This window comes from Mixophyes fleayi, chromosome 6 (genome assembly GCF_038048845.1).
Source record: "Mixophyes fleayi isolate aMixFle1 chromosome 6, aMixFle1.hap1, whole genome shotgun sequence".
NCBI lineage: Eukaryota > Metazoa > Chordata > Amphibia > Anura > Limnodynastidae > Mixophyes > Mixophyes fleayi.
The window spans coordinates 139,590,777-139,616,441 of NC_134407.1; the positions used below are offsets into that span (position 1 = coordinate 139,590,777).

A 25,665-nucleotide genomic window follows, 5' to 3' on the forward strand; every position below is an offset into this window, starting at 1 on the left:
GCCATGCTTTGGCTTATACCTTTTCTATGGATCATATAAAACTTATGCTGGATATTGGGCAGAGCTGGCAATACTGATAGGTGAGTCAGGAAGATTTGTCTACCTGATGTAATTGTGGGGCAGTCATTGTGTGTTTAAACATGGCCCTGCCTACTGCATTCCTAGTGACAGATTAGGGAAGGCATTCAGGAAAGGGAGGAACTGTCCAGCTGTGTAGTCCACAGCCTGTACACAGCAGATAAATTATCTTACTAGAAGAGATTGGGACCCAGCCTGCTCGTCTCTGCTTTCAGACGGCTCCAGCGTAAGTAACAAGGTAGGAATGACATAAGCCTGACATTTGTGTAGAGGAGCATATAGAAGAAACCAGGGAGGAAGTGGAGAGGTTACAGCATATGAGGATTCAGCAAGGTGTGACTGGGGGTTGGATATGCTAGATAAATAGAGCACAAAGATACAATGCAGAACTGATAATGTTTAAGCGTCTTCATGAAATGTACTAAAATGATGCACATGTAGTCAACTTGCTAGCTGTTGTAGAACTACAAGTCTCAGCATGCCATGTGACTACAAGGCATGCTGCAACTTGTAGTTCTATGGCAGTTACAAAGCCACAGGTTTCCCTAGTGTAGGTTGAACAGACTGGTGTGGTTGCTGGGACTTGTTGTTCCACACTAGGTTCTTTAGCCAATAGTGTGTGCTAGTACTTGTAGTCACACAAGAGCTGTATATGAGGACAAAATGTGTTACAGGTCCCTCTCTGCAAACTAAACCTAACATGAACATCTAATTTTTCGACTATGCTGTTTATTATATTTACTTTCCAACCAGCATAAAATATACAGAAGTCCATGCTTATATAAGATACTCTATTTCTATAGCAAATGGCATACAGGTGCTATATCCTTTAAATGTAATCCGTAAAAAGCATTTACATGGAAAAATATTATCTAAATATGTGTGTGACTTAATGTATACATAATGTACTGAGTGTAGATTGTAAGCTCTTTTAAGCTGAGTTTTTTGTTCCATTTATATTTCCATGTCTGTGTAAATGTTACTATAGGTCTGGACAAATCCTATTAGCCAGTTAGCCAATGCACCTACAAAATGACTGTTGTAGCCTAAATTGTTTGAGCAAAGGATGCATATGTTTCGCTGGGTTCTTGATTTAATTGACTGGTTCTTAATTTCTAAATTACTTTATCATAATGTAATTGTTTTTTCATCTACCATGATGGACTGGGCCACTGGGCACCTCCAGTTCACTAGCTGACAAGTGGCGGCAGAGATTATGTGTTGGATGAGATTAATTTTGTGTTTGTCGCGCCAGGTGGGGCAGGTAGAATTTGGGGGTGAGCGGATGTCACAGTTGCAGAATAGAATATATTAAGTACTTTACTGTTCCCCAAAAGCCTTGGAGCTACTGACACGTTCACCAGGTGTAGAGGAAGGTTCCAAGCACTGCACAGCCCCACCTCAGGTGTGTCAGGGAAAATGCTATGTAACCTCTGTGGTAAATATAACTTATATGCATTTTCCTTACATTTAACGCAGCTAGATCTGGAGCTCCTGTATCTCAGCTCAGTCATCCATAATGTTTCTCCAATGTCTGTCTCTCAAGCAAGTTCATTTGGATCTTTTGCAGGACAGCCCTGGTATGGTCAGTTTGGCATTGAATCTAATTCTTTAGTTGAGGAGTTCCTCAAACAGAGTGATTCAAAAGTTGATCTTCAAAAACTGATAAAAAAAAATGTATGCAGGATATTAAACAGTATTTGAAGATTAGAGAATTGTAGGAACCTCCAAGAACAGATTAAGGGGCATTTAATCCACTGCATTTTTGCCATGATCATTTTCATTCCTTACCACAATGATAATGAATGAAAGATCGTGAGCATTTATTAAAAGTGTTCTGCCAGGACAGCAGTAACGCTAAATGGTTGTCCCGGTGAACACACATTTTATCTATGCCCTATGTCTTTCTATGGTCACTATCGCAAAGTGAGCACTCTGTGCTAGAGACCGGAGGGGAGAGCAGGTAAGATACAGTGAGGGATCCGAAGATTCCTCTACCGCAATATTCTCCCCATAGGCTTCAATGGCTTACGCCATCTTCAGCTTTAATTTTTCTGAACTTGTTAAATGGTGCACAATAGCAGTCCCCATAAAAAGCTATAGGAACTGCTTTTGCGTTCGAAGAGACAGGACATCTCCGATATCTGTGCAATGCCCTAGTCATAAATTAACACAATACTTTTATATGGGGCTATTTCTTGCAGCTGTTTTGGGGGGATTTTAATGAAAAGTTTAATTGATAAATAGGCCCTTATATCGTTTAGGAACCTGACACTATCTACCAGACATGCATTTTGAAACAACAAGCCCAAACCTGGAAGAGGGTAATGTTTATTCAATCGGTCCCATGTAGCTAGTGAGAGCGAGACTGTGGTGGGTTTTTGAAAAGAGCAATGTCATCCTAGTACCTTCTGGTTCCATTATAGCCCATATCTTCATAGATCGGGGCAAGTTCCATTGAACACATTAGTCCAGCTGTGCTGCCAGATAGTATCTTTTGAAATACGGAATATCCAACTCGCCACCTAGTGCACAGCTTTGCGGTCATATTTTTAAGACACTTTTTGGCCCAAATGAACAAGGAGGTTATGTGCTGGATGAATTTAAATATTTGGGGAGGGACTCGAATGCAGAGGGTTTAAATTACATACAGTGGCCTAGACATTCACTTTTAGTCCCAATCCAAAAGATACAGTATATTGTTGATCCAAGGCCATTAGGTCATTTTTAATTGTAGACAGTAGCTGCGGGTATTTATCCTGATAGAGCTGACTGTATTGTTTCATTATGTAGACAGCAAGAAACTTCTGTTTTTATACATGCCACTTAAAAGTAAACTGATGCTCTAAGGTATTTTTAATGAGTGGGTTGAGGTAATAAATCCAACACTTCTGATTTTAGGAAATTAATTTTATGCCATGAGAGGGAGCCATAGGCTTCAATTTCATTAAGTAGAGCCGGCAGAGAGACAGGCAGAGAGACATGGGAATGCATAATTGTTTGCAAAACAGTTCTACCCATGTACACGCCTGATATGCTCTTTTTGTACAGTATACTGAGTGAGAGGTGGCATGTTGTGCCTTTATTGAGACTAAATGGCGCAGAGGTGACCCCATTTGCTGAAATAATACCCAAAAGGGTATGATATAAGATGAAATGCTGGTAAGAAATTCACCAGTGAAGCCCATAGAGGACAAATCATGAAACGCAAAGGGCCACAGAATCTGGTTGAATGCCTTTTCAGCAGTGAGAGTACAATAAATCTATCACCCAACTAATTGTTTTAATATCCTGCTTATGTACTGCTTATGCTGTACAGTGCTGCGGAGTTGGCGTTTTATAAATTAATAAGTATGTAGCAAAGCAGCTCTGAATGTATGTCATCTTCATGTGACCTGAAGCAATATGTAGTTTTCTAAAGCCTCTGGCACTATTGCAGTGTATAAATTTTGTGAGTCATGTGTCTAACATACTTTCTGCAGAGTGGAATGCATAGTTACAGGCTGTGCAACTAAGAATGTATTTTTTATGGGACCCACAATAAAGAAGATTGAGCACCACTTCATGATATAAATCAGAGTGCCCAAAAAGAATAAAAATCAAAAAGAATACCACTATACTTAACTATGCATAGACTAATAATACTTAATCATATAGAACTAAAATAATGGAAGTTTACCAAAACAAAGAAGGAACAATAGACAAGTACACATACAAATAATTAAAACGCATGCTGTTAAATCATACAAGAATTTAAGGATTGCATAAAAATAAAGATGCAACTATAACAGTGTGCAGTTACTTTTTTTTTTTTATATAAACCGGACACCCGCTCATACTGGACAGCATATTTATCGGTGCAATGCTCCCAATGTAAAAGACATTAAAAAGTTTAAATAGGTCACATGAAACGAGGACAGGCCTGAAAAGCATCTACAGGGTGTCATGTACCACGTTACGTATGCGCACTTTGAACAAATATGCAAATCTGTGCAAAAATGTATACACTGCGAGCTCACATTTTCGAGCTTCATAAATTCCCTCCTTTATCTATTTTCCTAGATAACAAGATATTATGAATAAATGCAACTGAGTGACATAGATTGTTGTGACAATCCTTGGAAGGAGCTCACAGGCTCCATGTGTTGGAAAGACATGTCATGGCGTGTGTAACCTGTGCATTTTCAAGGAATGTGTCTCCCTTCGGACATTCCTTTCCGTGTGCCTGGACTTGCTTTATTCTGCCTCTGTGTGTAGTGCTGGTGCACTTGTGATGTCAGTGGGGTGTGATTTCCTCTATGTCTCTGACTGTTAATGATTAAGAGAATTACAGTGGAGTGGAATGTGCTTGAACGAACAGGAGCTAAGAGCTGCACCCAGCAACACCTTAGGTACAGGTGACACATCTTGCTGAGTGCCCTAATGTTGCAACGAGGGACATAGGGACTATTCCTCATGGTGTATTTCCAAGGTCAAGAATCGTCTGAGGTCTAAGGGTTTTTACTGCAGGTAAGAAAACAGGGCGCTACCCTAAAAGCAGTATTTGAAGTCATGTGCTGAATTTCATTGTCTCATGTGTGCAGAGTACAGACTTCGGGCTAGATTTACTAAGCTGCGGGTTTGAAAAAGTGGGGATGTTGCCTATGGCAACCAATTTAGCTTTCTAGCTGTCATTTTGTAGAAAGTGCTAAATAAATGAAAGCTAGAATCTGATTGGTTGCTATAGGCAACATCCCCACTTTTTCAAACCCGCATCTTAGTAAATCTAGCCCCTGATGTTTTAAATATTTGCCCCTGGTAAAATCCTAGTTTTTAAGGACTAAGGCATTTAAACGTATTGCTAATAACATGCACATATATACTGTATAGCTAAAAGTTTACATGGCTTCACAGAACTTGAAATGTTTGACATTGTATGGTGGAGTGTAAGCTATTTTTCTATATTCAGTGATGATAAAAGGCTCATTTACATACTGCAAAAATACAGACCCACACATCACAAATTCCAGTTTACTAAGACCTTTGGACTACCCTCTTCATTAATTTAGAGATCCATTTATCAAAGAGAGATAAGCCCTAAATCCTGCAAAAATGGGAGTTTTAAACTTTATTTTGGTTTCATTGACAGATAGTATTTAATGCGAGAGGTGTGTTTGTGTACAATTTTTTTGTTTTCACCAAGTGTCCTAGTCAGGATGCGTTAGTTACAGATGATTATCTAGTATTTTATTAATACTAATTAGTTATTTTATTAAGATTAATTAGTTAGCATTGATATCTCTCAGCACTGGGGTCATGGGTTCGATTCCAGCCAGTGTGAGCTGGTCAATACAGGGTAAAGGTGTTGGCTGTAACAATTTGCAATTTGGTATTATTCCAAGTAAAAAAAAAAAGTGCATCTGTTTCCTACCGATAGTGGAGGCAATTATTTTGTCAGTATTCAGCGATTCATCAATCATCATCATCACCATTTATTTATATGGCGCCACTAATTCCGCAGCACTGTACAGAGAACTCACATCAGTCCCTGCGCCATTGGGGCTTACAGTCTAAATTCCCTAACATACACACAGACTAGGGTCAATTTGATAGCAGCCAATTAACCTACCAGTGTGTTTTCGGAGTGTGGGAGGAAACTGGAGCACCCTGGAGGAAACCCACGCAAACACAGGGAGAACATACAAACTCCTCACAGATAAGGCCATGGTTGGGAATTAAAGTTGCTGTGAGGTAGAAGTGCTAACCACTTAGACACCCTGCTGCCCCAATCAATGCATTAGAAATTAATGACGCCACAGAGGCATGACCTTCTATATGAAGTTTTATATTAATATGCCACCAGCTGTCAATGCATGTATATAGAAGCTGAACTAATTATTGTTGTGCCAGGAATTCTTTGCAGGAAGGAGTACTTATAGGAATTGCCTATGAATGGTTGCTAACTGTGCCTAATTTCCAAGCAAAGTGCCAGATGCGGAAGATTTGGTTCTGGAACCTGTCCCTGATATTGAGGGTTATTTGCAAATATGCACTAAAATGAACTAATCAGTAATTAGCTTGTACAGTGCAAGTTAGCCATGGTGGATTATAATTATTATGAGCTTTATAGCCCAGTGAATTAAAAGCCACTGGTCCTTCCCTATCAGTAGTGGAGTTGACAAGCGACAATAAGCTTGGGGTCATTGATGGCTCCAGTGTTCTTGCTGTTTAATGCAATTATGTTAGCATGAGGCTGACTGTGTATTTTGATAAGTCATCCAGAGAGGATGTTAAACAACAGTATCTCAGTGGGTTATTGGGCACAAAAAAAGTGTACATTGTGGGGACCCAAGCCTAGAGCACCACCCAGGGCTCCTGGTATTTTAATCCCCAACTACAAGTTAGGAATGAAAGTAGATATAGTATTGGTTGCTATGTTATTATTTTATATTTGTAAAGCAGATTTGAAAATTTGAGCAATGCTAGTAAAAAATCCTCCATCCTCAAGCTTATTTTTCAATAGTAACTGAATTCTGTGTGTCAGTACTTTTCTGCATGCAAGGTTTAATTTTCAGGATCTCTTGCTCTCTGACAAACAGTGAAAGTGATTGTTACAGCAGATTGTATTATGATACTGTCTAGTCATCAAGCTATTTTGGGATGTGATGTTCTCTGTAGAGTGCATTGTGTGTGATGTTTTACAGATGCCCAACAAAAGTAGTGTGGAGAAAGTCATTTTATGGGCTCAACCAATATTCATTAGAACACAGACAATCAATTCACTGGAACGTTGCATCTCAGTGATGTCACTGGACCTGAAGTGAAGTCTTTTGCTGTGAAGCAACTTATTAATAGTGCTGCATTAAAGGGTTTATGGACTTTTATTTACTATTTGACTGTAGTGGTTCGCTTTAAAGTACCGGTAGCTGTCCACTCAGAAAAACTTTGTAACTGAAAGCATCCTGCCCACCAACTAGTATAACCATGTAGGTACCATTACCAGTTTGCAATTTATCCTCCCGCCCAATAGCAGCATTGGTTCATTGGAGCTCATTACCGATGTTTCAATACACCTCTGATTGGCAAATATCCCATTATTATTATTAAATTATATATTACATATGAAAGGAAATGAATAAGTTATGCACATAAAACATTTTGGTCATGATTTACAGCAATAGAAAAATAAAGTGAAAGTAAATCTTATTTATACACAGAATATATCTAGGGGGAATTCAATTAGCCGCTCATTTTCTCTTGTGTCCCGTAGAGATGTGAGGCGAAAAGGAGCTAAGATTCTGTACCGTATTGGCCGTCAATGTGCGCAGCTGGACATTGAGGCGAATCTTGTGAATTCCCCCATTAAACTTTAATAAGTGTTTATTGTAGACCAGTTTAAATAAATAAGCCATGCTCCTTCTATTGAGTATATGTGGTGCCTCTCTTAGGCTTTTCTGTGGACCTTTCATAAACTATTTATGTAATTCAGTCAGTGAAAGTGAATGTATATCATATAACCTGGACAATGCTTGTTTAATTTAATCTTTTATGACTGCATCATTGGTGTTGTATCCATTTGTGTGGGGTTAGTTCTCCACTGCACGTCACAGACCACGTTGTAGAGATCACCGTTATTAGTGCGCTGACATGAAATCTATATAATATATATGTCACTTTTAGGCAATTTGTGGGTCTCCAGCTGTTATGATACTACAAGTCCTATCATGTCATGCCTATAATAATATACAGAATAAGTATTCTGTAGTTAAAATAAAGGCGCTTTACCAAAATTTTGTTTCAGGTAAGACAAATAGTCCACCATATGCCACACTTAGGAGAGTGCAATAGAAAATGTGATAATATCTCCTAATGAACATGTCAGGATATCTTGTATTTACTGAGATGTTGTCTTTCAGTGTACAGATGCCGTCTCCGGCTGAGACTTTGAAGAAGGAGCTGGAGGAAGAGCTGAAGCTAAGTAGTGAAGACCTTCGGAGTCATGCATGGTACCATGGACCCCTCTCCCGGCAGGCAAGTACAGCTCACATTGTTTATGGAATTTCATCTGCATTAGCTCAACAGCAAGAAGATTTGTCATATAGCCAATCCAAATCATGCTAGTAATCAATATCTGTTCCCTATTTAGAGCTAGCTCATACTTGACCATCCTTGGCCTGGTCAACTCCTTTAACTATAGGTTGTTTCCACGTTGAGAAGGTATATATGACATCAGGGCCCTCTTAAGAACATCTTGGGCCCCCGGGCACAGCAGTGCACCAGGGCCCCTATATATACAAAAATAAATAAATAAAATTATTATATATATGGGCCCTGCAGCCCAGGGGGGCCCATCGGAGTCAGCAAAAAAAAAAAAAAAAACCTGGAAAAAAAAAAGACTTACCATGGTCTCCTCCTCAGTCGCGCTCCGCAATGGATGTCGGGCGGGCGTGATGACATCACGCCCTACATGCACTGCGAGCGCCGTACAGAGGAGGAGACCATGGAGAGAGCCGGATCGCCAGCTGACCGCAAGGTAAGTATTGTCTTTTTTTTTTTTTTTTCAGTTTGTTTTTTTTTTTTTTTGCTGCCTCCGACGGGCCCACCTGCCCATTGTGCCCAATGGGAAAGACGGCCCTGTATGACATACCTTTTCTTTCTGTGTTTATTTATAGGGAATTAATAGACTAACCAAGATAAAAATAAGTTTTGGTGGAAAGACATGTGTTCCAAATATTGACCATGTAGTACTATATGTATTAGTATGTAGTACAGTATGCAGAAAGAAGGTGAGGATGTAGAGATAGTGAGGCAAAGTATAAAGTTAAATTAAGATCATATAATGAAAAAGCCACATAAATGGAGAACTTCATTTCCCTTCCTCCTATGTTCACACTTGTTTCTTGCTCCAGCCTAATTAATGTCTGTCACTGTTGCTGTCACCTACAGGAGGCTGAAAAACTTCTGCAGACAGATGGTGACTTTCTAATCCGTGACTCACTCTCCTCTGTGGGTGACTATGTTTTGAGCTGCATAAGCTGCAGAGAGGTCCTGCACTTTAAGATCATCGCTGTCACCTTGCGTCCAAGACGTGGCATCTCCCGGATTCTCTACCAGCTGGAACAGGACCAGTTTGACAACATTCCAGCCCTTGTTCGCTCCTATGTTGGCGATAAGAAGACTGTATCAGAATCCTCAGGAGCGGTTATCGTGCGTCCGATCAACAGGACAGTCCCACTCAGTGTGGTGCAGGAGAGGCATAACTCTCAGAAAGGAAACAAAGAGAACAGGAGGAGCCTCCACATGCTCGACAGCAGTTTGCTCAGGTACAAATCCCATCATAACAGTTTTTCTTCTCTATGTCATACACACATAACAATTGGAACTCCAGTTTCACTAACTAAAGGTCATTTATAAAGCTACGAAAAGCATGCCTGCAGCACAAGTTATATTTTGTAACAACATGCACCTATTTTACAGTAAAGTGCTCAGTAGTGTCTGAGGGAGGTGCCTCAGCCCTTTCAGATGAGAGGAGCTTGGTGAAAGTAGCAGAATCTGAGTTTCCTTTGCTGAATGTGAACTAAAGACCTTGGGGCACATTTAAAGTGAAAAATAGTTTTCAATCCTTATCGCAATGATCTACTTCTCACATTTATGTACAACCCTGCACAGAAACAGCAGTTCCGAAAAACTGCTGTTTCTGTGATAAAAAAAATCAGACTTACCAGCCTCTTCGGAATGCGATGTCCCTGGATCACCTCCTCGTCCTCTTCACTCCTCTTCTTTCAGCAACTGCACATGCACACAAACATCTCGCTCTATCTCTGAAACTATAGTTGCAGAGAGCATGCGGTGATTGACAGGGAGGGATCATGTGATCCCTTCACACATGCGCTGTCCAGCTCTGCTCTTCGGAGCAGAGCTGACAGTACTGAGATTTTTCATTTATGATAATGTACGCCAGCTTCAGTTATCAAGACAAGTTTCCGAAAAAAAAATTTTTCGGAACTTGTTAGATTGCGGCTGGGAGCAGTCACCATACTGTTGAAAAACGAAGAGGAGTGCAAAGCAGCAGATATCCATGATATCTGCTGCAATGCACCTTTCATAAATATGTGGAGGAGACCCAGGGAGCTTAATTTCCCGGTAAGAGCACTATCGTGCTTTCTTAAATATGCCCCCTTATGTCCTTATGACTTATCACAATATTAGTTATAAATGTTTTTGCATTACCCTATTCATACACAATATAACATAATGAAGTGTCATATACATAAGAGAGAATACTGTCCTGACAGTGTTAGTTCTATATAAGAAAATCACATTTTTAAGATAAAATATAATTAAATACATATACCTACACACCTGTCATTTAACATTTTATAAATTCAATACAAATCTGCAGTAATTCCTGCAGTAGTCCTACTGGCCATTAAGAAATATGAATAGATCGTCACCACCTAACATTATATAGCCATTACATAGAATGCTAATGAATTAAGGACTATCACCTGTAGGAGTCACTACACAAATAGCCAATCAGAAGCTGCTGGTGTCATCACCATCATGTACGTTCACATTCGGCCTCCATTACTCGAAAAATATAGGCCTCCTAAGAAACATAACTGGGGATGCATCCAAGTCTCATTAGATCACACCTCTAGGTGTGCTACACTTTCTCCACGTCTCCAGGCGTAAGGGTCCGGGATTCTAAGACACACAAAAATGTATATACGGACACGTTTTGATGAGTATGCGCAGAGTCAAATATGGACATTTTTCCAAACTCTAAATGACGCCCAGTATCCCTCACCTAGAATACATATCTCACAATGTTCATCACCCCTAATATAGCTTTGACACAATTTTCCTAATCTACAATGAATCTCTTTCAAAATGTTCCTCACCCACAATATATCTCTCACGGTGAACCATACCCACAATGCGCCACTCTCGCAGTGTCCCTCTCCCACAGCACAGCTATCTCACAATGTTCCTCACCCACAAAATTTCTCTCACATTGATTCTCACCCTTAGGGGCATATTCAATTGTCTGGGTTACTTTCTAACGTTGAAAGTATTACCGTTATTATGGTAATTCTAAGCCGGCTCCCTGAGCTGCAAGCTGAAAGCCGGCGTTAAAGGTACCGTAATAACAGTAATTACGTGCACTATTACCGTGTATTACCGGTAATAGTGCGCAAGCCGTGTTACTTTTGCGAGTAACGCGGACATTTGAATATGCCCCCTAATGTACCTCTTTCACAGAGATCAGCACCCACAATATTTCTCTCTCACAGTGCTTTGACTCACAATACAACCCTCTCTCAATAATCCTCAACAAAGAAATATCTGTTTCACAGAGTCCCTTACACATAATGTATATCTATTACAGTGTCCCTCACCCACAGTGTATCTTTCTCACAATGTACTTTCACAGTGTCACTCACCCATGATATATTTTAACCCACATGTCTCTCTCTCACTGGGTACCTCATTCACAAAACACCTCTCTCACAGTGTTCACCAGCTACAAGGAACCTCTTTAACATTGCTCCTCAGACATGATGCATCTCTCTCACAGGGTGCAATTCAGTTCAGTGTGAAGTCCAGTTGGAGTCTCGCATCATGAGATACCTTCAAGTCTCATTAAGTGTGGGTGCTACACTTACTGTCCCAAACTAACTCTTGCCCACATCCTCCTCTCCTAGCATATAGTGATACATTATCTGTGAGGAACACTGTGCAAACTAAAATAAGCAATGTTTTATGTAACGCAACACCCAGAAATGTGTGCGGGAGCAGATCACGCAATGCTCCAATGGAATTTGCATTGTATTCAATCTCCCCCACAATGTCCCTCATCTTTGATGTATCTCATTTATTATAGTGTGCATTTTTTCCCATCCACAATATATCTCTATAACAGTTTCCCTCATCCAGCATGTATCTCTTACTGTGATTTTAACTTACAATACACCTCTCTCACATTGTTCCTAACTCATGATGTATGTCTCTCACAGTGTTCCTCACCAATGATACACCTCATTGTTCCTCACCCACAATATCTCTCACATTGTTTCTTACAGTGTATCTTTCTCCCAATGTTCCTCTTCAGTGATTTATCTATCTCATAGAGTTGTTCATCCACAATATATCCTTCTCATGGTGACCCTTAGCCACAATGTGTCTCTCTCACAGTGTCCCTTGCCCACAATGTATCTCTCTCCCAGTGTTCCTCAATGATAATTGTGTCTCTCACAATGTTCCTCACCCACAATGTGTCTATCACAGTGTCCTTTACCCACAATGTCCCTCATTTACGATACACCAATACATAAAAAAAGGGTCTCTCTATAGTGTCTTTTGCCCCCAATACACTATCTCATAATGTTGCTCATCCATATCTCTCTCACAGTGTTGGTCACCTACTAATCACCTTCCTTGCAATGTTCCTCATCCATAATGCACTGTTTGACAATGTTCCTCACCCACAATATGTTTCTTGTACATCTCTATCTCTATTCGTTAGGACCAAAGACAGGTTTGGAAGTCATCCAGGAAATCTGGATATCCTCAAGAAAATACCCCTACAGAGTGCTCAGTCTGACAGCAACCTGCTCACAGGTAAGGTAGGAGCATAAGAAAGGAATAAACATGGGCAATGCTAATACCTGTTCTTAACTAACTTTGATAATTTATAATGCGTCTATTTTAATCTTACACCAGTATCTTTCACACGCTCTATTCCACTCATCATAATGAGCTCTAATTTATATGCTTCCACATCATTTTTCTTCCAGCTTTTACAGCAGAATCTTCCATAACTCTAGAGGACACAGCAGCCATTCCTCTATCACCCATTTTCCGCACAGGCAGTGACCCAGTCCTCAGAGCCAAAATGCAACCAATTATCCCTTTGGACTATGATGGGAATAATGCATTGAGGGGATCAGACAGTCAGCTACACTCCAAGGCTCCACCAAAGCCCATAAGAGCCCCTTCGTTGTTGCTTCCAGACCCCCCTGATGGGACAAACACATATTGGGAATTGGTCCCACGTGCCCCTGAAACCACTAGGAGATATGTGGACACCTTGAAAGTGGAGGAAAGATGGAGGAACCGTGCTCGCGCCACTGAAACCACTTTTGGTTTTCTAGACTCAGAAAAGTGTAAGGATGTGATTCATTCTGGAATGGGCAACCCTGAGTTGGCCCATTTAGAGTTGTACAATCCTAAAAGTGTCTACTCTGACATGGAGAAACCTAAAATGGTCCATTCTGAAGTAAACAAACCTAAACTGGTCCATTCCAAGGTGGAAAGGTCTAAAGTAGCACATTCTGAAGTAGACAATCCTACAGTAGTGAATAGTAAAATGTCACATTCCAAGGTGAACCATCCAATATTGAGTGCTGAGGAGGATGACTTTGTCAGACCACAAATGCAGACTACAACTTCTTTCCAACCAAGAAACTTTCAGTCTATTATACTCTCTCCGGAAAATAAACCTCTGGAATCCAATGCCTTGCGCAAGCTGAAAGAGATTGTCAGCCAAAGAGACTGCAGAGAAAGCGCCCTTCATATTCTGCGAGAAGACTGTAATGTATGTAGCGTCTATACTTATTTTTCAACTTTTTTTGAGGCAATGTCCTTCTCTTTAACAAGTCTCTCTCCCTTCTTCAATATATTTTTCCTAATATTATTTATCTCTTACTCATAGGAGATTCGTATCTGCGGGGTCACTAAGGAGCAACAGAGGAGTATGGGCGTACAATCAGGGCTGGAGCTATTAACGTTGCCATATGGACAGCAATTAAGACGCGACCTTTTAGAGAGGTCGGTATCTGAAAAGCTCTACGTGCACAAAATATGCCTTCTTAGTTCCTACAGTCTAACATTGTTTCGATTTTAGAAAGAGATAAAAAAAAAGAGAAATGGTGACTGAGCTGATAAAGTTGTGAAAAGTGATTTGGAGGCAGTATGTGCTAATTGATAAAGCAAAGCAAAGTGTTGTTAAAGAAAAATCCCACCCATATCAATCATTTAACAATAGATAACATTCTCCCTACCACCAGGAAAGTGGTGGTCCAATGTCTGGAAATCCCACTATTTGGGAGATACATCCCAGCACCCCAGTAGCAGTCCATTCTTCTACTTGCTGTAGTCTTCCCGTTTGTGGTGGTCACCTGATTTAATCAATTTGTATTTAAGAAAGATCACTTATTTTGATAGCGTTCCATGCAGAAATGCATAACACAATGAAGGTTTATACATGCTAATCAGTGTCCACAGAGGACATGGTATTCTCCTGACTGGGGTCTTTGTAGACTTTGTCTATATTAAATAACGAAATTTAGAATAACAATGTATGGCATCTGTTATCTAGAACAGGGTTTCCCAAGTCCAGTCCTCAGAGAGCCCTAACAGTGCAGGTTTTCCAGGTGACAAGGGTTATAATTATACCACCTGTGGATCTGTTACAATGTGTCAGTCAGTAATGAACACACCTGTACTCCAGCAAGGAGATATGGAAAACATGCACTGATAGGGTTTCCTGAGGAATGGATTTGATCTAGAATGTGTGATACTTGTGGTTTTCTGGCTAATGGTCCCAAATATCTGTATGGGGCCAGTGGTGTTTTACTCTCTCCTGTTTTGATGGGCCAAGTCTCTGGCTGACAGAGCAACTGGTAAGCCATCGGTTATCTGGCTCTGCTTTATAGTATTTGTCCGTTCTTCTGTGCCATTTTTAAATTCATCCAAATTTCTAGAATACAAAGTAACAATTACTGTTTTCTGAAAAGTGTAGGTATATTAAAATACAAATCTGCATTGTAAAGGAGATGAACGGTGACGTGAAAACATCTAGGGGTTCCCTATATGTGGTACTGAAAATGTGTTCGCAGAAAAGGTCTCTATTAGTGTAATGTGTGTTACCACAGTTGTGGTTATTTTCTAAGAAAGTACAATATGCAGCACACCATAGCAACCAGCCAGCAATTAGCTTTATTGATCTAGAGCCATTAAACAAAGAAAGCAAATGTCTGATAACAACCTGTTGTTATTATATATCCCTCAGGTTAATATTAACAAGGCTGTACTGGAATAGTGTGCAGATTCCAGCCCAGAGAGTTACTGTATTGTAAACCAGTTCTTGATGTAACCACAGTGACAAAACACCACACAGAGCACTTAAGTGGACTACTACCAACCAAGTTTTAACCTTCTGATGTATCTTTTCCCACATGCTGCCCAGTAATAATTCATGCAATATATAATTTAAAATGAAATCTTTTCAAAGTAATGATTTCAAATCTGAAAAACTCTACAAATTGTATTCACGTTTCCTTAGACATCACCTCCTGTCTCTGGGAGTCGCTGTGGATATACTGGGTTGCACTGGAGCTGTGGCAGAGAGAGCACACACCTTACACAGAATTATCCGCCTGGCGTTTGAGCTGAAAGATTTTGCAGGAGACCTCTTTGCGTTTTCTGCCGTCATGAAGGCCCTAACACTGCCACAGGTGAGAGAGACTGAGAACACGGGTTGAGAGGTGAAGAGAATGAAAGAGACACTAATGTACAGAATGGGAAAAGTCATAAGCACGTCAGTTATATCAGTTATATCAGTGATGGGCAACTGGTGTCCCTAGTGCCTAGATAGGTGTTTCTTTCTTTAATTAGATGCATTGTTTTAACTTATTACCAAGATTAAGAGTAATATGAGCCCCTTTTGAATATTAGAGGGTGGTCCATTCAGTGTATCAGGTTGCCTATCCCTGAACTACACTGTCTACATAAAATTCTGTAATACCTTTAAAGATAGTCAGGCTTGTTTTCAGGTGACACCTTGAGGCTAATTAAGGTTACTGCAGGCTTAGAAAAATAACTAAACTCAAAAACGAAAATTTTCTTATATGCATAAGCTTAAAATGCACTAATAATCATGAATTTCCAATGCAGCTCTTTTAAAAAGTAAGGATGGATAGAGCAATTTATTCCTGCTCCGTTACAGGCAACTGAAGACACATCTCACTCTCACATCTGGTACAGGACAATGGGCCCGATACCTGAGTTTGCATAACATAAATTGTGAAATTATTTATGCCCACAAATACAGTTCTCATATATAAGTGAATGTAGATGTGACCCCCTGTCACTGTGTGTAGTGTGGAGTGCAAAGCTTATACACAGTGCACCTCCTCCTCAAGCCCTGGCTAGCTGATGGGCATGGGTGTAATGGATCAGGGGGTCCCTGCACATGTCTCTTTGTAGGTAGTGGGACACAGGTGATGTCATTTTGTGGTGCAGTGCAATAAAAGTCAGAATAATTTGGGCGCCAAACCATCTCTATCACAAAAACTGAACTGTTTATTTACACTCCTCTTCCTCCGGCACGATAATCATAATAGTTGCAGCAATACAGAAATATATACAGCTCCTTACTCTCTACAGCACAGATCTTATTGAGCAATATGAATATGGTGGCAAGTTACAGCTTTTTAGCGTACATTACGCCCAATATGCGTCCAAACCTCCAGCTCAGCATCAGCTCAGCACCAGGACCAAAATGTTTAAATTGCTAAGCAGGGGAAATTTAAAGCGAAGATGGCTTGTAAAGGCAAGTTTTCCTTTACAAGCCATCGCCGGTTTAAATTTCCCCTGCAAAGTCGCCGATTTCCGGCGACTTGCAGAAATCGGCGCTTCATACATTTACCCTCATGTCTATTACCTAGTTGTAACTTTGCGCAATATCTGTGTGTAACCCTATAAATTTGCAGGCTATGTAAAGTACTTATGTTACTCACAACCAATCTGATTAGCTCAAGTATTGTGCTGCTGTAAAATAGAGAACCACCATTCTAATAAGAAATGGCTGCTTTCTCTAAAGGACAGAACGGACAGCATGTCTAGCAAATTTAGTTAAGCATAAACATGTGGAAAACAATAATTTTAGACAAGTTGTGGTTTTCCTAGATAGAATAGTTACAAGCCTTCTAGTACAATATAGCTTTTCTTACAGGTTTCTCGTCTAGAACAAACATGGCAGATGCTACGTCAAACACACACAGAGAGCGCCATCACCTTTCACAAGCAGTTGAAACCAGCCTTAAGAGAAATGGATGAATGTGAGTTAACCACACTTATAAACTATATTTTTTTCTGCACTATAACCTTTCAGGCTCTAACTGTAACCTTTTCTGCTTTGTGATCTCTTTTTTTATATCATTTTTATCTCTTCATTATTTGTCCTTTGCTGTGATATGTTCCCTTCTGTGGTTTATGTGCTTTCCCTTCTACCCAAAATAGGCCTCACACTCACTTCACCTAGCGATGTTGCGGTCCCACATATTCTGCCTGTACTCAAGGTTCTGGAAGGAGAGGATGACTGGGGAGGCCCAGTGGAGGAAAGCTGTGGACGTCTGCTCCGTGTACTGCAGGCTGCACGGTCATACGTTGGTAATGCAGAACTTCACAGAAGCAATGCTGAGCACAAGCTAAAAGGTGAGAGGAACAGACTGAGTTAGGAAAGAGAGATAGGGCAGCTTTAGGGAAGGACAGAGAATGTGGTAAAATGTCAGAAATGTTCAAGGGGAGGAGAGAAAACATACCCCACAGTGTTCTAGAGAAATGTCAGTTGGAATGCCTGTATTTATATCATGTTCTGGTTTTCTTGCAGGTCTTATTCCTCAGCCAGAACTGACAGAAGCATTCCAGACGGAGTTTTCCTTGAGAATGTTCTGGGGGAGTAAAGGGGCCAGTGTTGAGCAAAGTGAAAGGTATAAGAAGTTTGATCAAATCCTAAATGTTTTATCACAAAAGTTGGAGCCAGAGACTCAGAGAAATAGGTTGACAAGCTTTGTGTATGGATCTGTCTGCTAAACCACACAGAGGATCCCATGACAAGTTATCAATGGACCTCATTTACGATGGATACTAGGTGTGCAGTGCAAAATACTGTAGTTTTGCACTCAAGTTTAAATGGTGCACATCAAGGGTCACATCTACTTTCCACTCTCAGGAGACACCTCCACAACATTGAAGTGTGTCTAGGTGTGCGGAGAGGCAGACCATTTTGAACAGACGCACTGTGCAAAGGTATAAACATCACATCAAAAGTCTTCCTACCACTTCAGAAAGTGGTTATCATTAAATTATCCTCTTCAGCTTCTCTCCTAAAATACTGCCTGGTTTAGGCCCAGTTATTGCTTGAATTAATCACGAGATTGAGGGGACATCTGTGTTTATTGTATGTAACAGGTTTGTGTGTTTTAAGCTTTGTTGCACACTGGGCACTGGCTTGGGAGTAATTTTGCACCTTGGCAAAACCATGTTGCATTGGAGGGAAGGTAAATGTAATATTTGGGGACTGATTTATAGTTGGGATAGGGCGTGTCCTAGATCAACTTTACATTTCACTGTATAAATATATTTATCAAATATTTGGGTGTTACATGAAAGAACAGCCAGTATTTATCTTATATGCAAAACAATAAACTAATTTGCACCCCTTGCATTGTAACATGGTTTGTCCAGGAGAAAAATGTCCTCATTTTTTGCCTTTGCTTAATGCATCAGTCCCATAGTTACGTAGTGGTAATGGCTGTGCACTCTTCCACGCAGCACAGAGTGCCTCTGAAATCTAATTTTTTCACTGTTCCACAAAAGTATGTGCACCAACCTACACTTTATTTTGCAAACTTCTCTTCCTAACTTCTCCCATTAACTGGTGCAAACTTCTTTTACCTGAGAAACCTGCCATATTGCTCTATATACCTATGCACTACAGTGGAAATCTGGCTGCACAAATCAAAGTACCTGCACCAACAAAGAGTTGTGCATGATGCCTTGCACATTTTGGGCTCTGTAAATGAGGCTACATCTACTAGATCCACTGCAAGATATCCAGTCATGATGCGAGTCTACGAGAACCAGCACAAGATATCCAACCAATGTGTGTCATTTACAGTGTATTAAATCACTGTGCATTTATATGCGAAAACCCACCACTAAATATCCAGCCTTTGTTTCTTACAAGACTTAGCCCAAGTTATCCAAATAACTTGTCTACTTAGTCCATCAAAATGTGCAGCCAACATGTGAATCACTCAACCCAACAGGGTGATATCAAACCACTGCGAATCTGTCTACTAGGCGAACCATAAAATATTCAGGTACTATGTATGTCTTGTAGACCAACTGCAAGATATGAAACCACGGAGCATGTCTACATATCAAATAACTGTGATTCTGTCTATTAGGCCAGGTACACACTGAAGAATTTTCCGACCGACGTGTTATCTCAAACGATTGAACCTGCGACTGAAGGTGCGATCGGTCTGACAATTCATACATACACACTGACACGATTTACTTTCAGATCTGTGCTCTTCATCTGGTCCTCTAGTCTTCAGTGAATGACAGCACAATGTTCATTCATTCATTATTGTCACACTGATTAAAACCACCTTGTATAGCTATCCACATGTCCTAATTTCGTTAGTTTCTGTGACTCTGAAACGAAACATTCTGTCTCAGAACGAACAAATGAATTATTCCTTCTACAGCACTCTCTACGTTTATTCACCAGGACATTCATCGCTAGCACCGGCTGAAAAGAGCCAGACTCTGTAAACTCTGTGGAGATCGTGAGCATGAGAGCATACACACTACATGATCGGTCGGTGATTGGTTGGAAAATATCAAACAGTACAACCAACCAAATGAAACAATGAAAGGCAGTTTGGGACGACTTTAGATCATTGTGTCACTATACACACTCACACGATATCTGACCAAACGGTCGGATGTCGGCTGATTGGAGGTTTTTCATGCAATCATTGGGCCAGTGTGTACCTAGCCTTAGACCCAAAAGAAGATAACAAACAATTGTGTATACAAACCACTCCAAACAAATGATGACCAACCATTGTTTACCTACTAGATTCAACACAATATGTCAAACCACTGTGTATACTTACCATACCCAATACAATATGTCAAACCACTTTGTATACCTTCTAGACCAACACAATGTCAAACTACTGTATATGTTTGCTAGACCCGCATCAGATAAATACTGTGTATCAGCTATTAGACCCACAAAAACGATATCAAGCTACTGAGCATTGGTCTGGTGGACTCAAAGATATTAAACCACAATGTATGTCAACTAGACCCACTACACAACAAAATATCAACTCACTGTGCATCTGTCTACTAAGTAGACACAGCACAACATATCCAAACAATGTGCATAATCTACTAAATCCATCACAAGGTTGGTCTACAGACGCACAGCAAGATATCCAGTTACTATTTGTGAATACTAAATGCACCACAAAATATTCAGTTACTCTATCAGTCTACTAAATCTAGCACAAGGAACCTGCCGCCATAGATGTCTACTAGATGCACCATAAAATATTCTGCCACAAACCAGGTCCACTAGATTTACTACAAAATATTTACTACTGCAAAAGTCTATTAGACCCACCACAACTTTTAAACTTGATACATAGCCATTCACCAAGTGACTATACAATATATTACTACTAGACCAATAAGTATGTCAAGTAAGAGTGTGATTTGCATATAACTATCAATTTTCTGTTGTTTTAATGTACACTGTCACCTATGTGTGATTGTTTGGAAAATCGAATTATCTGCATCCATACATGTTATTAGTGGGCATAAATGAGATGTGTCATCCCTAACAATCACTGCCTAAAACATTAGCCATGTGTTACCATATAACATCTTATCTATATTTTCATACTCTGTGTGACACTGTCCTGCCATGTTGCTCTTATGTTAGGTAACAAATCACACAATATAATATGTTGCATAGGTCTAACCAGACTGACATTCTGAATGAACATAAAAATTGCCCTTAAGTTAATGGCTTTAAGGTCAATTTGACAGGTACCTGAATGGTCATTTGTGAGTCACTGTAATAATGCCAATTTTAAAATTAACCTGTGATAATAAATAAAGCAAACCAAAATTAACAGTGACTCAGAGCAACCAGTCAAACATTTGATTTCACTGTTTAAATATGCCCAGTCAATTCAACTCATCAAATCAATGAGGGCACTATTTGTGTGGTAAAACAATGATCACATAAATGTTCAAATGCTGTCACAGTCCAAACAAATTTACGGTCTGTACCGATTAAGGCTAGGTACACACTAGAGCACGGTTTCCCAAACCCAGTCCTCAGGGCTCCCCAACAGTGCAGGTTTTCCATATCTCCTTGCTGGAGCACAGGTGTATTCATTACTGACTGACACATTGTAACAGATCCACAGGTGGTCCTAATTATGTCACATGTGATCCGGAAAACCTGCACTGTTGGGGAGCCCTGAGGACTGGGTTTGGGAAACCCTGCACTAGAGGTTTTTTTGCCAAATATTGGGCCAAATAACCGACAAACGTCTGTTTTGCCAGATATTGCATTAGTATATATACTGACATGATGAATGAGAGTCGTTCCAAGGTATTGAGAGTAGTTTAATTGATTGCTCTTTCTGTTTAAAAATCTCGTTCTAACCGCCTTCCAACCTGCAGTGTATTTGCACTCACACGACTATTGACCAAGAAACAGAATAGGAACCTGTTACTGTGTCTGTGTTGTTAAATGTAGAGAGTGCTGTAGGTGGCTTAATTCATCCGTTCGTTCTGAGACTGAAAATTTTGTTTCAGAGTCACAGAAGCTAACAAAATTGATAATGACATTGTGGAAAAGTTTATTTTGTGTGTTATAATCAGTGACTCAAGAATGACCGACTACATTGCTCTTGGACCAGATGAAGAGCACTGATCTGAAAATAAATTGTGTATAGTGTGTACACATGAATTGGCAGAATGAATGTAACTTCAGTCGTTTGTAAAATCGTTAGCGATAACAAATTGGTTGAAAGTGTTTGCAATGTGTACCTAGCCTAACATCCAATTGCTCTCAATTACTATCTGCAGTTTATTTTAAACTGCAGCTTCTATAGGCAACTAAATTGCGTTATGTTGTTGCTGATTGGGTGCTATGGATTACTGCATATTTCAACTCTTTTGGTTACTTTACTCATACTTGCCAACTTTTCCTCGTCGGCTTCAGGGAGATCCCGGGGAAGGTGAGCATGCGGTGGCGGGGCTTGATGAATCGAATCATTTTGGCCATGCCCTCTAAATGATTGACACGATATTTGCATCCTTAAGCCCTGCCCCCTGACACTTATCTATTGCGGGGGCGAGAACTGGGAGGTTGCCCTGCTCTCCCAGAAATGCAGGAGTCTCCCGGACATTCCGGGAGAGTAGGTAACTATGCGTTAAAGAAAAGCAGCTAATGAATCTCTAGAGACTGAAGTGTCTTTTACATTTCTGTCTGCATTACTGAAGTCATGTTGTCTTACTTGTCAGTCTTTGATTAAATCTTGGTCTCCATGAAAATGGCCATCTCCATAGGCATCAATACATGGACATAGGACACAATTTCTGAACCGTGTCATCTTGCCACAGATGACAAAGCCAACCACGTCTTGTACTGGCTCAGCATCAGGGAGAATGCCAGACTCTTCAGGGAGTGAGGGAGATCACCCCCATTTCAGGGAGTCTCCCTGACATTCAGGGAGAGTTGGCAAGTATGACTGTACTTAGTTATATTTTGTAATGTGCCTTATGACATGTTCTCTTTGAAAATGACATTATGTGTCATCTGTGTATCTCTCTGCCCTTACTCACTATAGAAGTATAGGGTACCTTGTATCACTAAATCAGCACTTTACACTGCACTCAGTGATGTTATCAATGCCTTTGCATAGTGTTGTAAAATAGACTTATTGTTCTTGGTTTTTGTTTTGTTTGTTTTTTTGTATGAAAATTGAAATACCCTCCTGTGTAACTATATTTTTAAAAATGTATTAAAGCTTATTTTTACAAAATTGTATAGTCCTTTCTTTTTTAAATAATTTACTTATTGAGAAATGTTTCGTGTACATGAATTGGGTACATTTATTTGTCAATCTTTAGCTTGAGTAATGTGGTCTTAAAAAGCCTTGTCATTTAAGTGACTATTCTTTTCAAGTAAACACAGTGGAAGCAGCCATATTTTTGGGCTTAACAACTCCAGCGTAACAGTTCACTAGCAATTGGTGATATCATTATAGCATTAAGCATTTGGAGAGTATTCTTTAAAAGTGGATGCATCTGAAAATATTTGTATTCTGATGGAATGATGATAGAGTTTTACACCATATCCCATTATAGTGCACATGTCACCTACACACAGTGGAGGCAGCCATCTTGTGAGCGGCACTAGTATGCAGACTGTCACATTTCTAGAAACCAGCGATATCACTAAAGTGATGTCTGACTAATAATCATGAGATCTGACTGAGGTACTGGTTCTTAATGTTCTTAGGTTTTTGCATATATTGATTGGTGAATTCCAAAGGCAAGAACGGTCTTAGTGACAAAAGTTATACTGTACTTTTAAATACAGATGATGAGTGTGGGGACTCAAATAAAAACAAGTCAGAGATGAGGTTGAGGAGCCAGAGAGATAGTTGCCCAAAAACTGGGGGTTAAACACAGGAAGGCAGCCAGACTACAGAGTGCTGTTTCACAGAGACAAACTCAATAAACTATCAATGTGCTGTTCACAGGAAGCTGCTTATATGGGCTGAAACTGTGGTAACAAGCCTCAGGTGCTGGTAAATCATTACTAGCAGCAGGTGATTATGATATGCCCTAATGCAGACCTGCATAGATGCAGTGATAAAAAGGGTGTAGTATGTAAACTGAGCCTGTGGCTCACTGTGCAGAGGCTGCACTGTTGCAATTCAGTTTGAGTCCAGCAGCACTGTGACGAAATGTAGTATATCTAATGACTGATTGTTATTTTCTTTTGGATTTATGTATAACACTGAATATTTTATGTAATCTTTCAAAGTGTATTTTGTTAACTGACCTGAGTCTGACCTAGGCAAGTGTCAATGGTCTTGTGAAAGTCCCAGAGACAGATAAAATCTATGAGTAGTTTGTGTATGCAGAGGAGTTAGACTTAGCCAGGCCAAACGAGGAGAGGTGAGAACTCAGGTCTTGTGAAATGCCAGGTTTCAGGACATCCATAATTAACTTCGAAAGCCCTGTGTCATTTTGGGAATCCATCTAACTTAGGTGAAAATAAAATTCCTAAGGCGGGGGTGAAGAGCCAACAAGAAATGGTTTAAAAATCCCTTGCATCAGTAGTACAGTGTTCATTTTTTTGAGTGGGTCTATCACGACTGAAATGTGCTATTCTTCTCAATTTGTACTCCTCACATGCCAATTCCTGAACTTATAAGTAGGGACTCTGGTTTTTATTTCCTATTTCATTTTCTGAAACCTATTTGTGTAATATATTGTATGTTTTGTTATTAATTTTTGTAAATAAGACTTGGAAAATTTTTTGCAGAGTAAATAAATTTAATCTAGTGTATTCTCCGTGATTCTTTGTGAACTTACGAAGCCCCGGGAGGCTCATGCTACATGTGTATGTGATTTAAGTGTAAAACATCAATAAGTGGTTCTGGTGAACGTAATGACACCATAATAAATCCTTTGTGGTGGCCGAAAAGGTATATTCATTGTTAAGTGACTAATGTGATGCCAGCCATGGCTACATGTTCAGATTGCTGTATCTGGGACAGGCTGAGGTGTTCGAGACAAGCACTTTATCCTATTTAGTGTCAGATGGTGCAAAAAAACCTTGTGTCCATGGCAGCAGATTTGCCTCTACATGTTAGAAAAGAGGTGCGATTTTAAACGGTGACCCCCGCATGTTAACTGTGATTATTTCAGGGCATAAGTGACTTGCACAGCAGGGAAAGTACTAGTACGGGACCTAGCAGTATCCACTGACTTCCAATGCGACTACCAGGCACCCCAGGTTTACCTGGGTGACAGGAGTGAAAAACAGCAAGTAGATATGTTGTGTAAATATCTGTCTCAGGATCTTTTTGCCATACTGTAACATTTTCAATTGACAATGTAAGTTGGCCTTTGAACTTGTGTTAGTCCAGGATGTTATCTACAATATATTCCAAATGTCCCTGGACTTGAATCAGTGGTGGAGCTTTTGGAGGTTTTAGGGATGGATGTGCAGGCTTTAGCAAAGAAACATGGAACATTGGATGTATATTTAGTATGTAGTTTGGCATCTGAATATCATAGTTAACTGTGGAGAGTTGCTTTAAGATACAAAAAGGACTAATATAGAGTTCTGCTAACGTGTGTTGATCGTATTTTGTCATACTTTGCAAGGATACAGTGCAAACAGAGTCTTGTCTCCCTAGCGCTTTTAGGACCATTGAACCCTCTGCAGAGGTTGAGTACTTGGATGGTTTGATGCATCAGTAATAGCTTGCAGAGAGCATCTTGTCCAGGAAGAAGGGAAAGCCCTTGGATGGAAACCATAGTTGGCAAAGTATTGTCTGGTTGGTGGGTTGGTATAGAACATTGTTGTATCCAAACTCTACTATTCATAGTAACTGAGACTATGACATATACAGTATATCCTGAGACATTGCTCCAAGGTCTGGCTTGTGGATGATAGGCGCTGGTTAGATATCTACT

The 25,665-nt window shown here is 40.0% G+C and overlaps 1 protein-coding gene across 1 annotated transcript; it reads left to right on the plus strand.

Annotated features, from left to right (window-relative positions):
* The first annotated feature begins 209 nt into the window (after nucleotides 1–209).
* LOC142094410 (breast cancer anti-estrogen resistance protein 3 homolog) lies at nucleotides 210–22,397 on the plus strand. Its single transcript, XM_075176506.1, has 10 exons — nucleotides 210–316; nucleotides 7,974–8,088; nucleotides 9,004–9,380; nucleotides 12,587–12,681; nucleotides 12,858–13,657; nucleotides 13,775–13,890; nucleotides 15,407–15,578; nucleotides 17,078–17,183; nucleotides 17,365–17,559; nucleotides 17,735–22,397. The coding sequence occupies exons 2-10, from the start codon at nucleotides 7,981–7,983 to the stop codon at nucleotides 17,935–17,937; spliced, it is 2,172 nt and encodes a 723-aa protein (XP_075032607.1). The 5' UTR covers nucleotides 210–316; nucleotides 7,974–7,980; the 3' UTR covers nucleotides 17,938–22,397.
* Nucleotides 22,398–25,665: the final 3,268 nt, after the last annotated feature.

What these genes read in the sequence shown, in the direction of transcription:
- LOC142094410 (XM_075176506.1), top strand. Translation starts at nt 7,981, where the DNA reads ATGCCGTCTCCGGCTGAGACTTTGAAGAAGGAGCTGGAGGAAGAGCTG. An exon ending in ATGGACCCCTCTCCCGGCAG is followed by an intron (nt 8,089 to 9,003) that starts GCAAGTACAGCT and finishes TGTCACCTACAG; the next exon opens with GAGGCTGAAAAACTTCTGCA. An exon ending in CTTAAGAGAAATGGATGAAT is followed by an intron (nt 17,184 to 17,364) that starts GTGAGTTAACCA and finishes TACCCAAAATAG; the next exon opens with GCCTCACACTCACTTCACCT.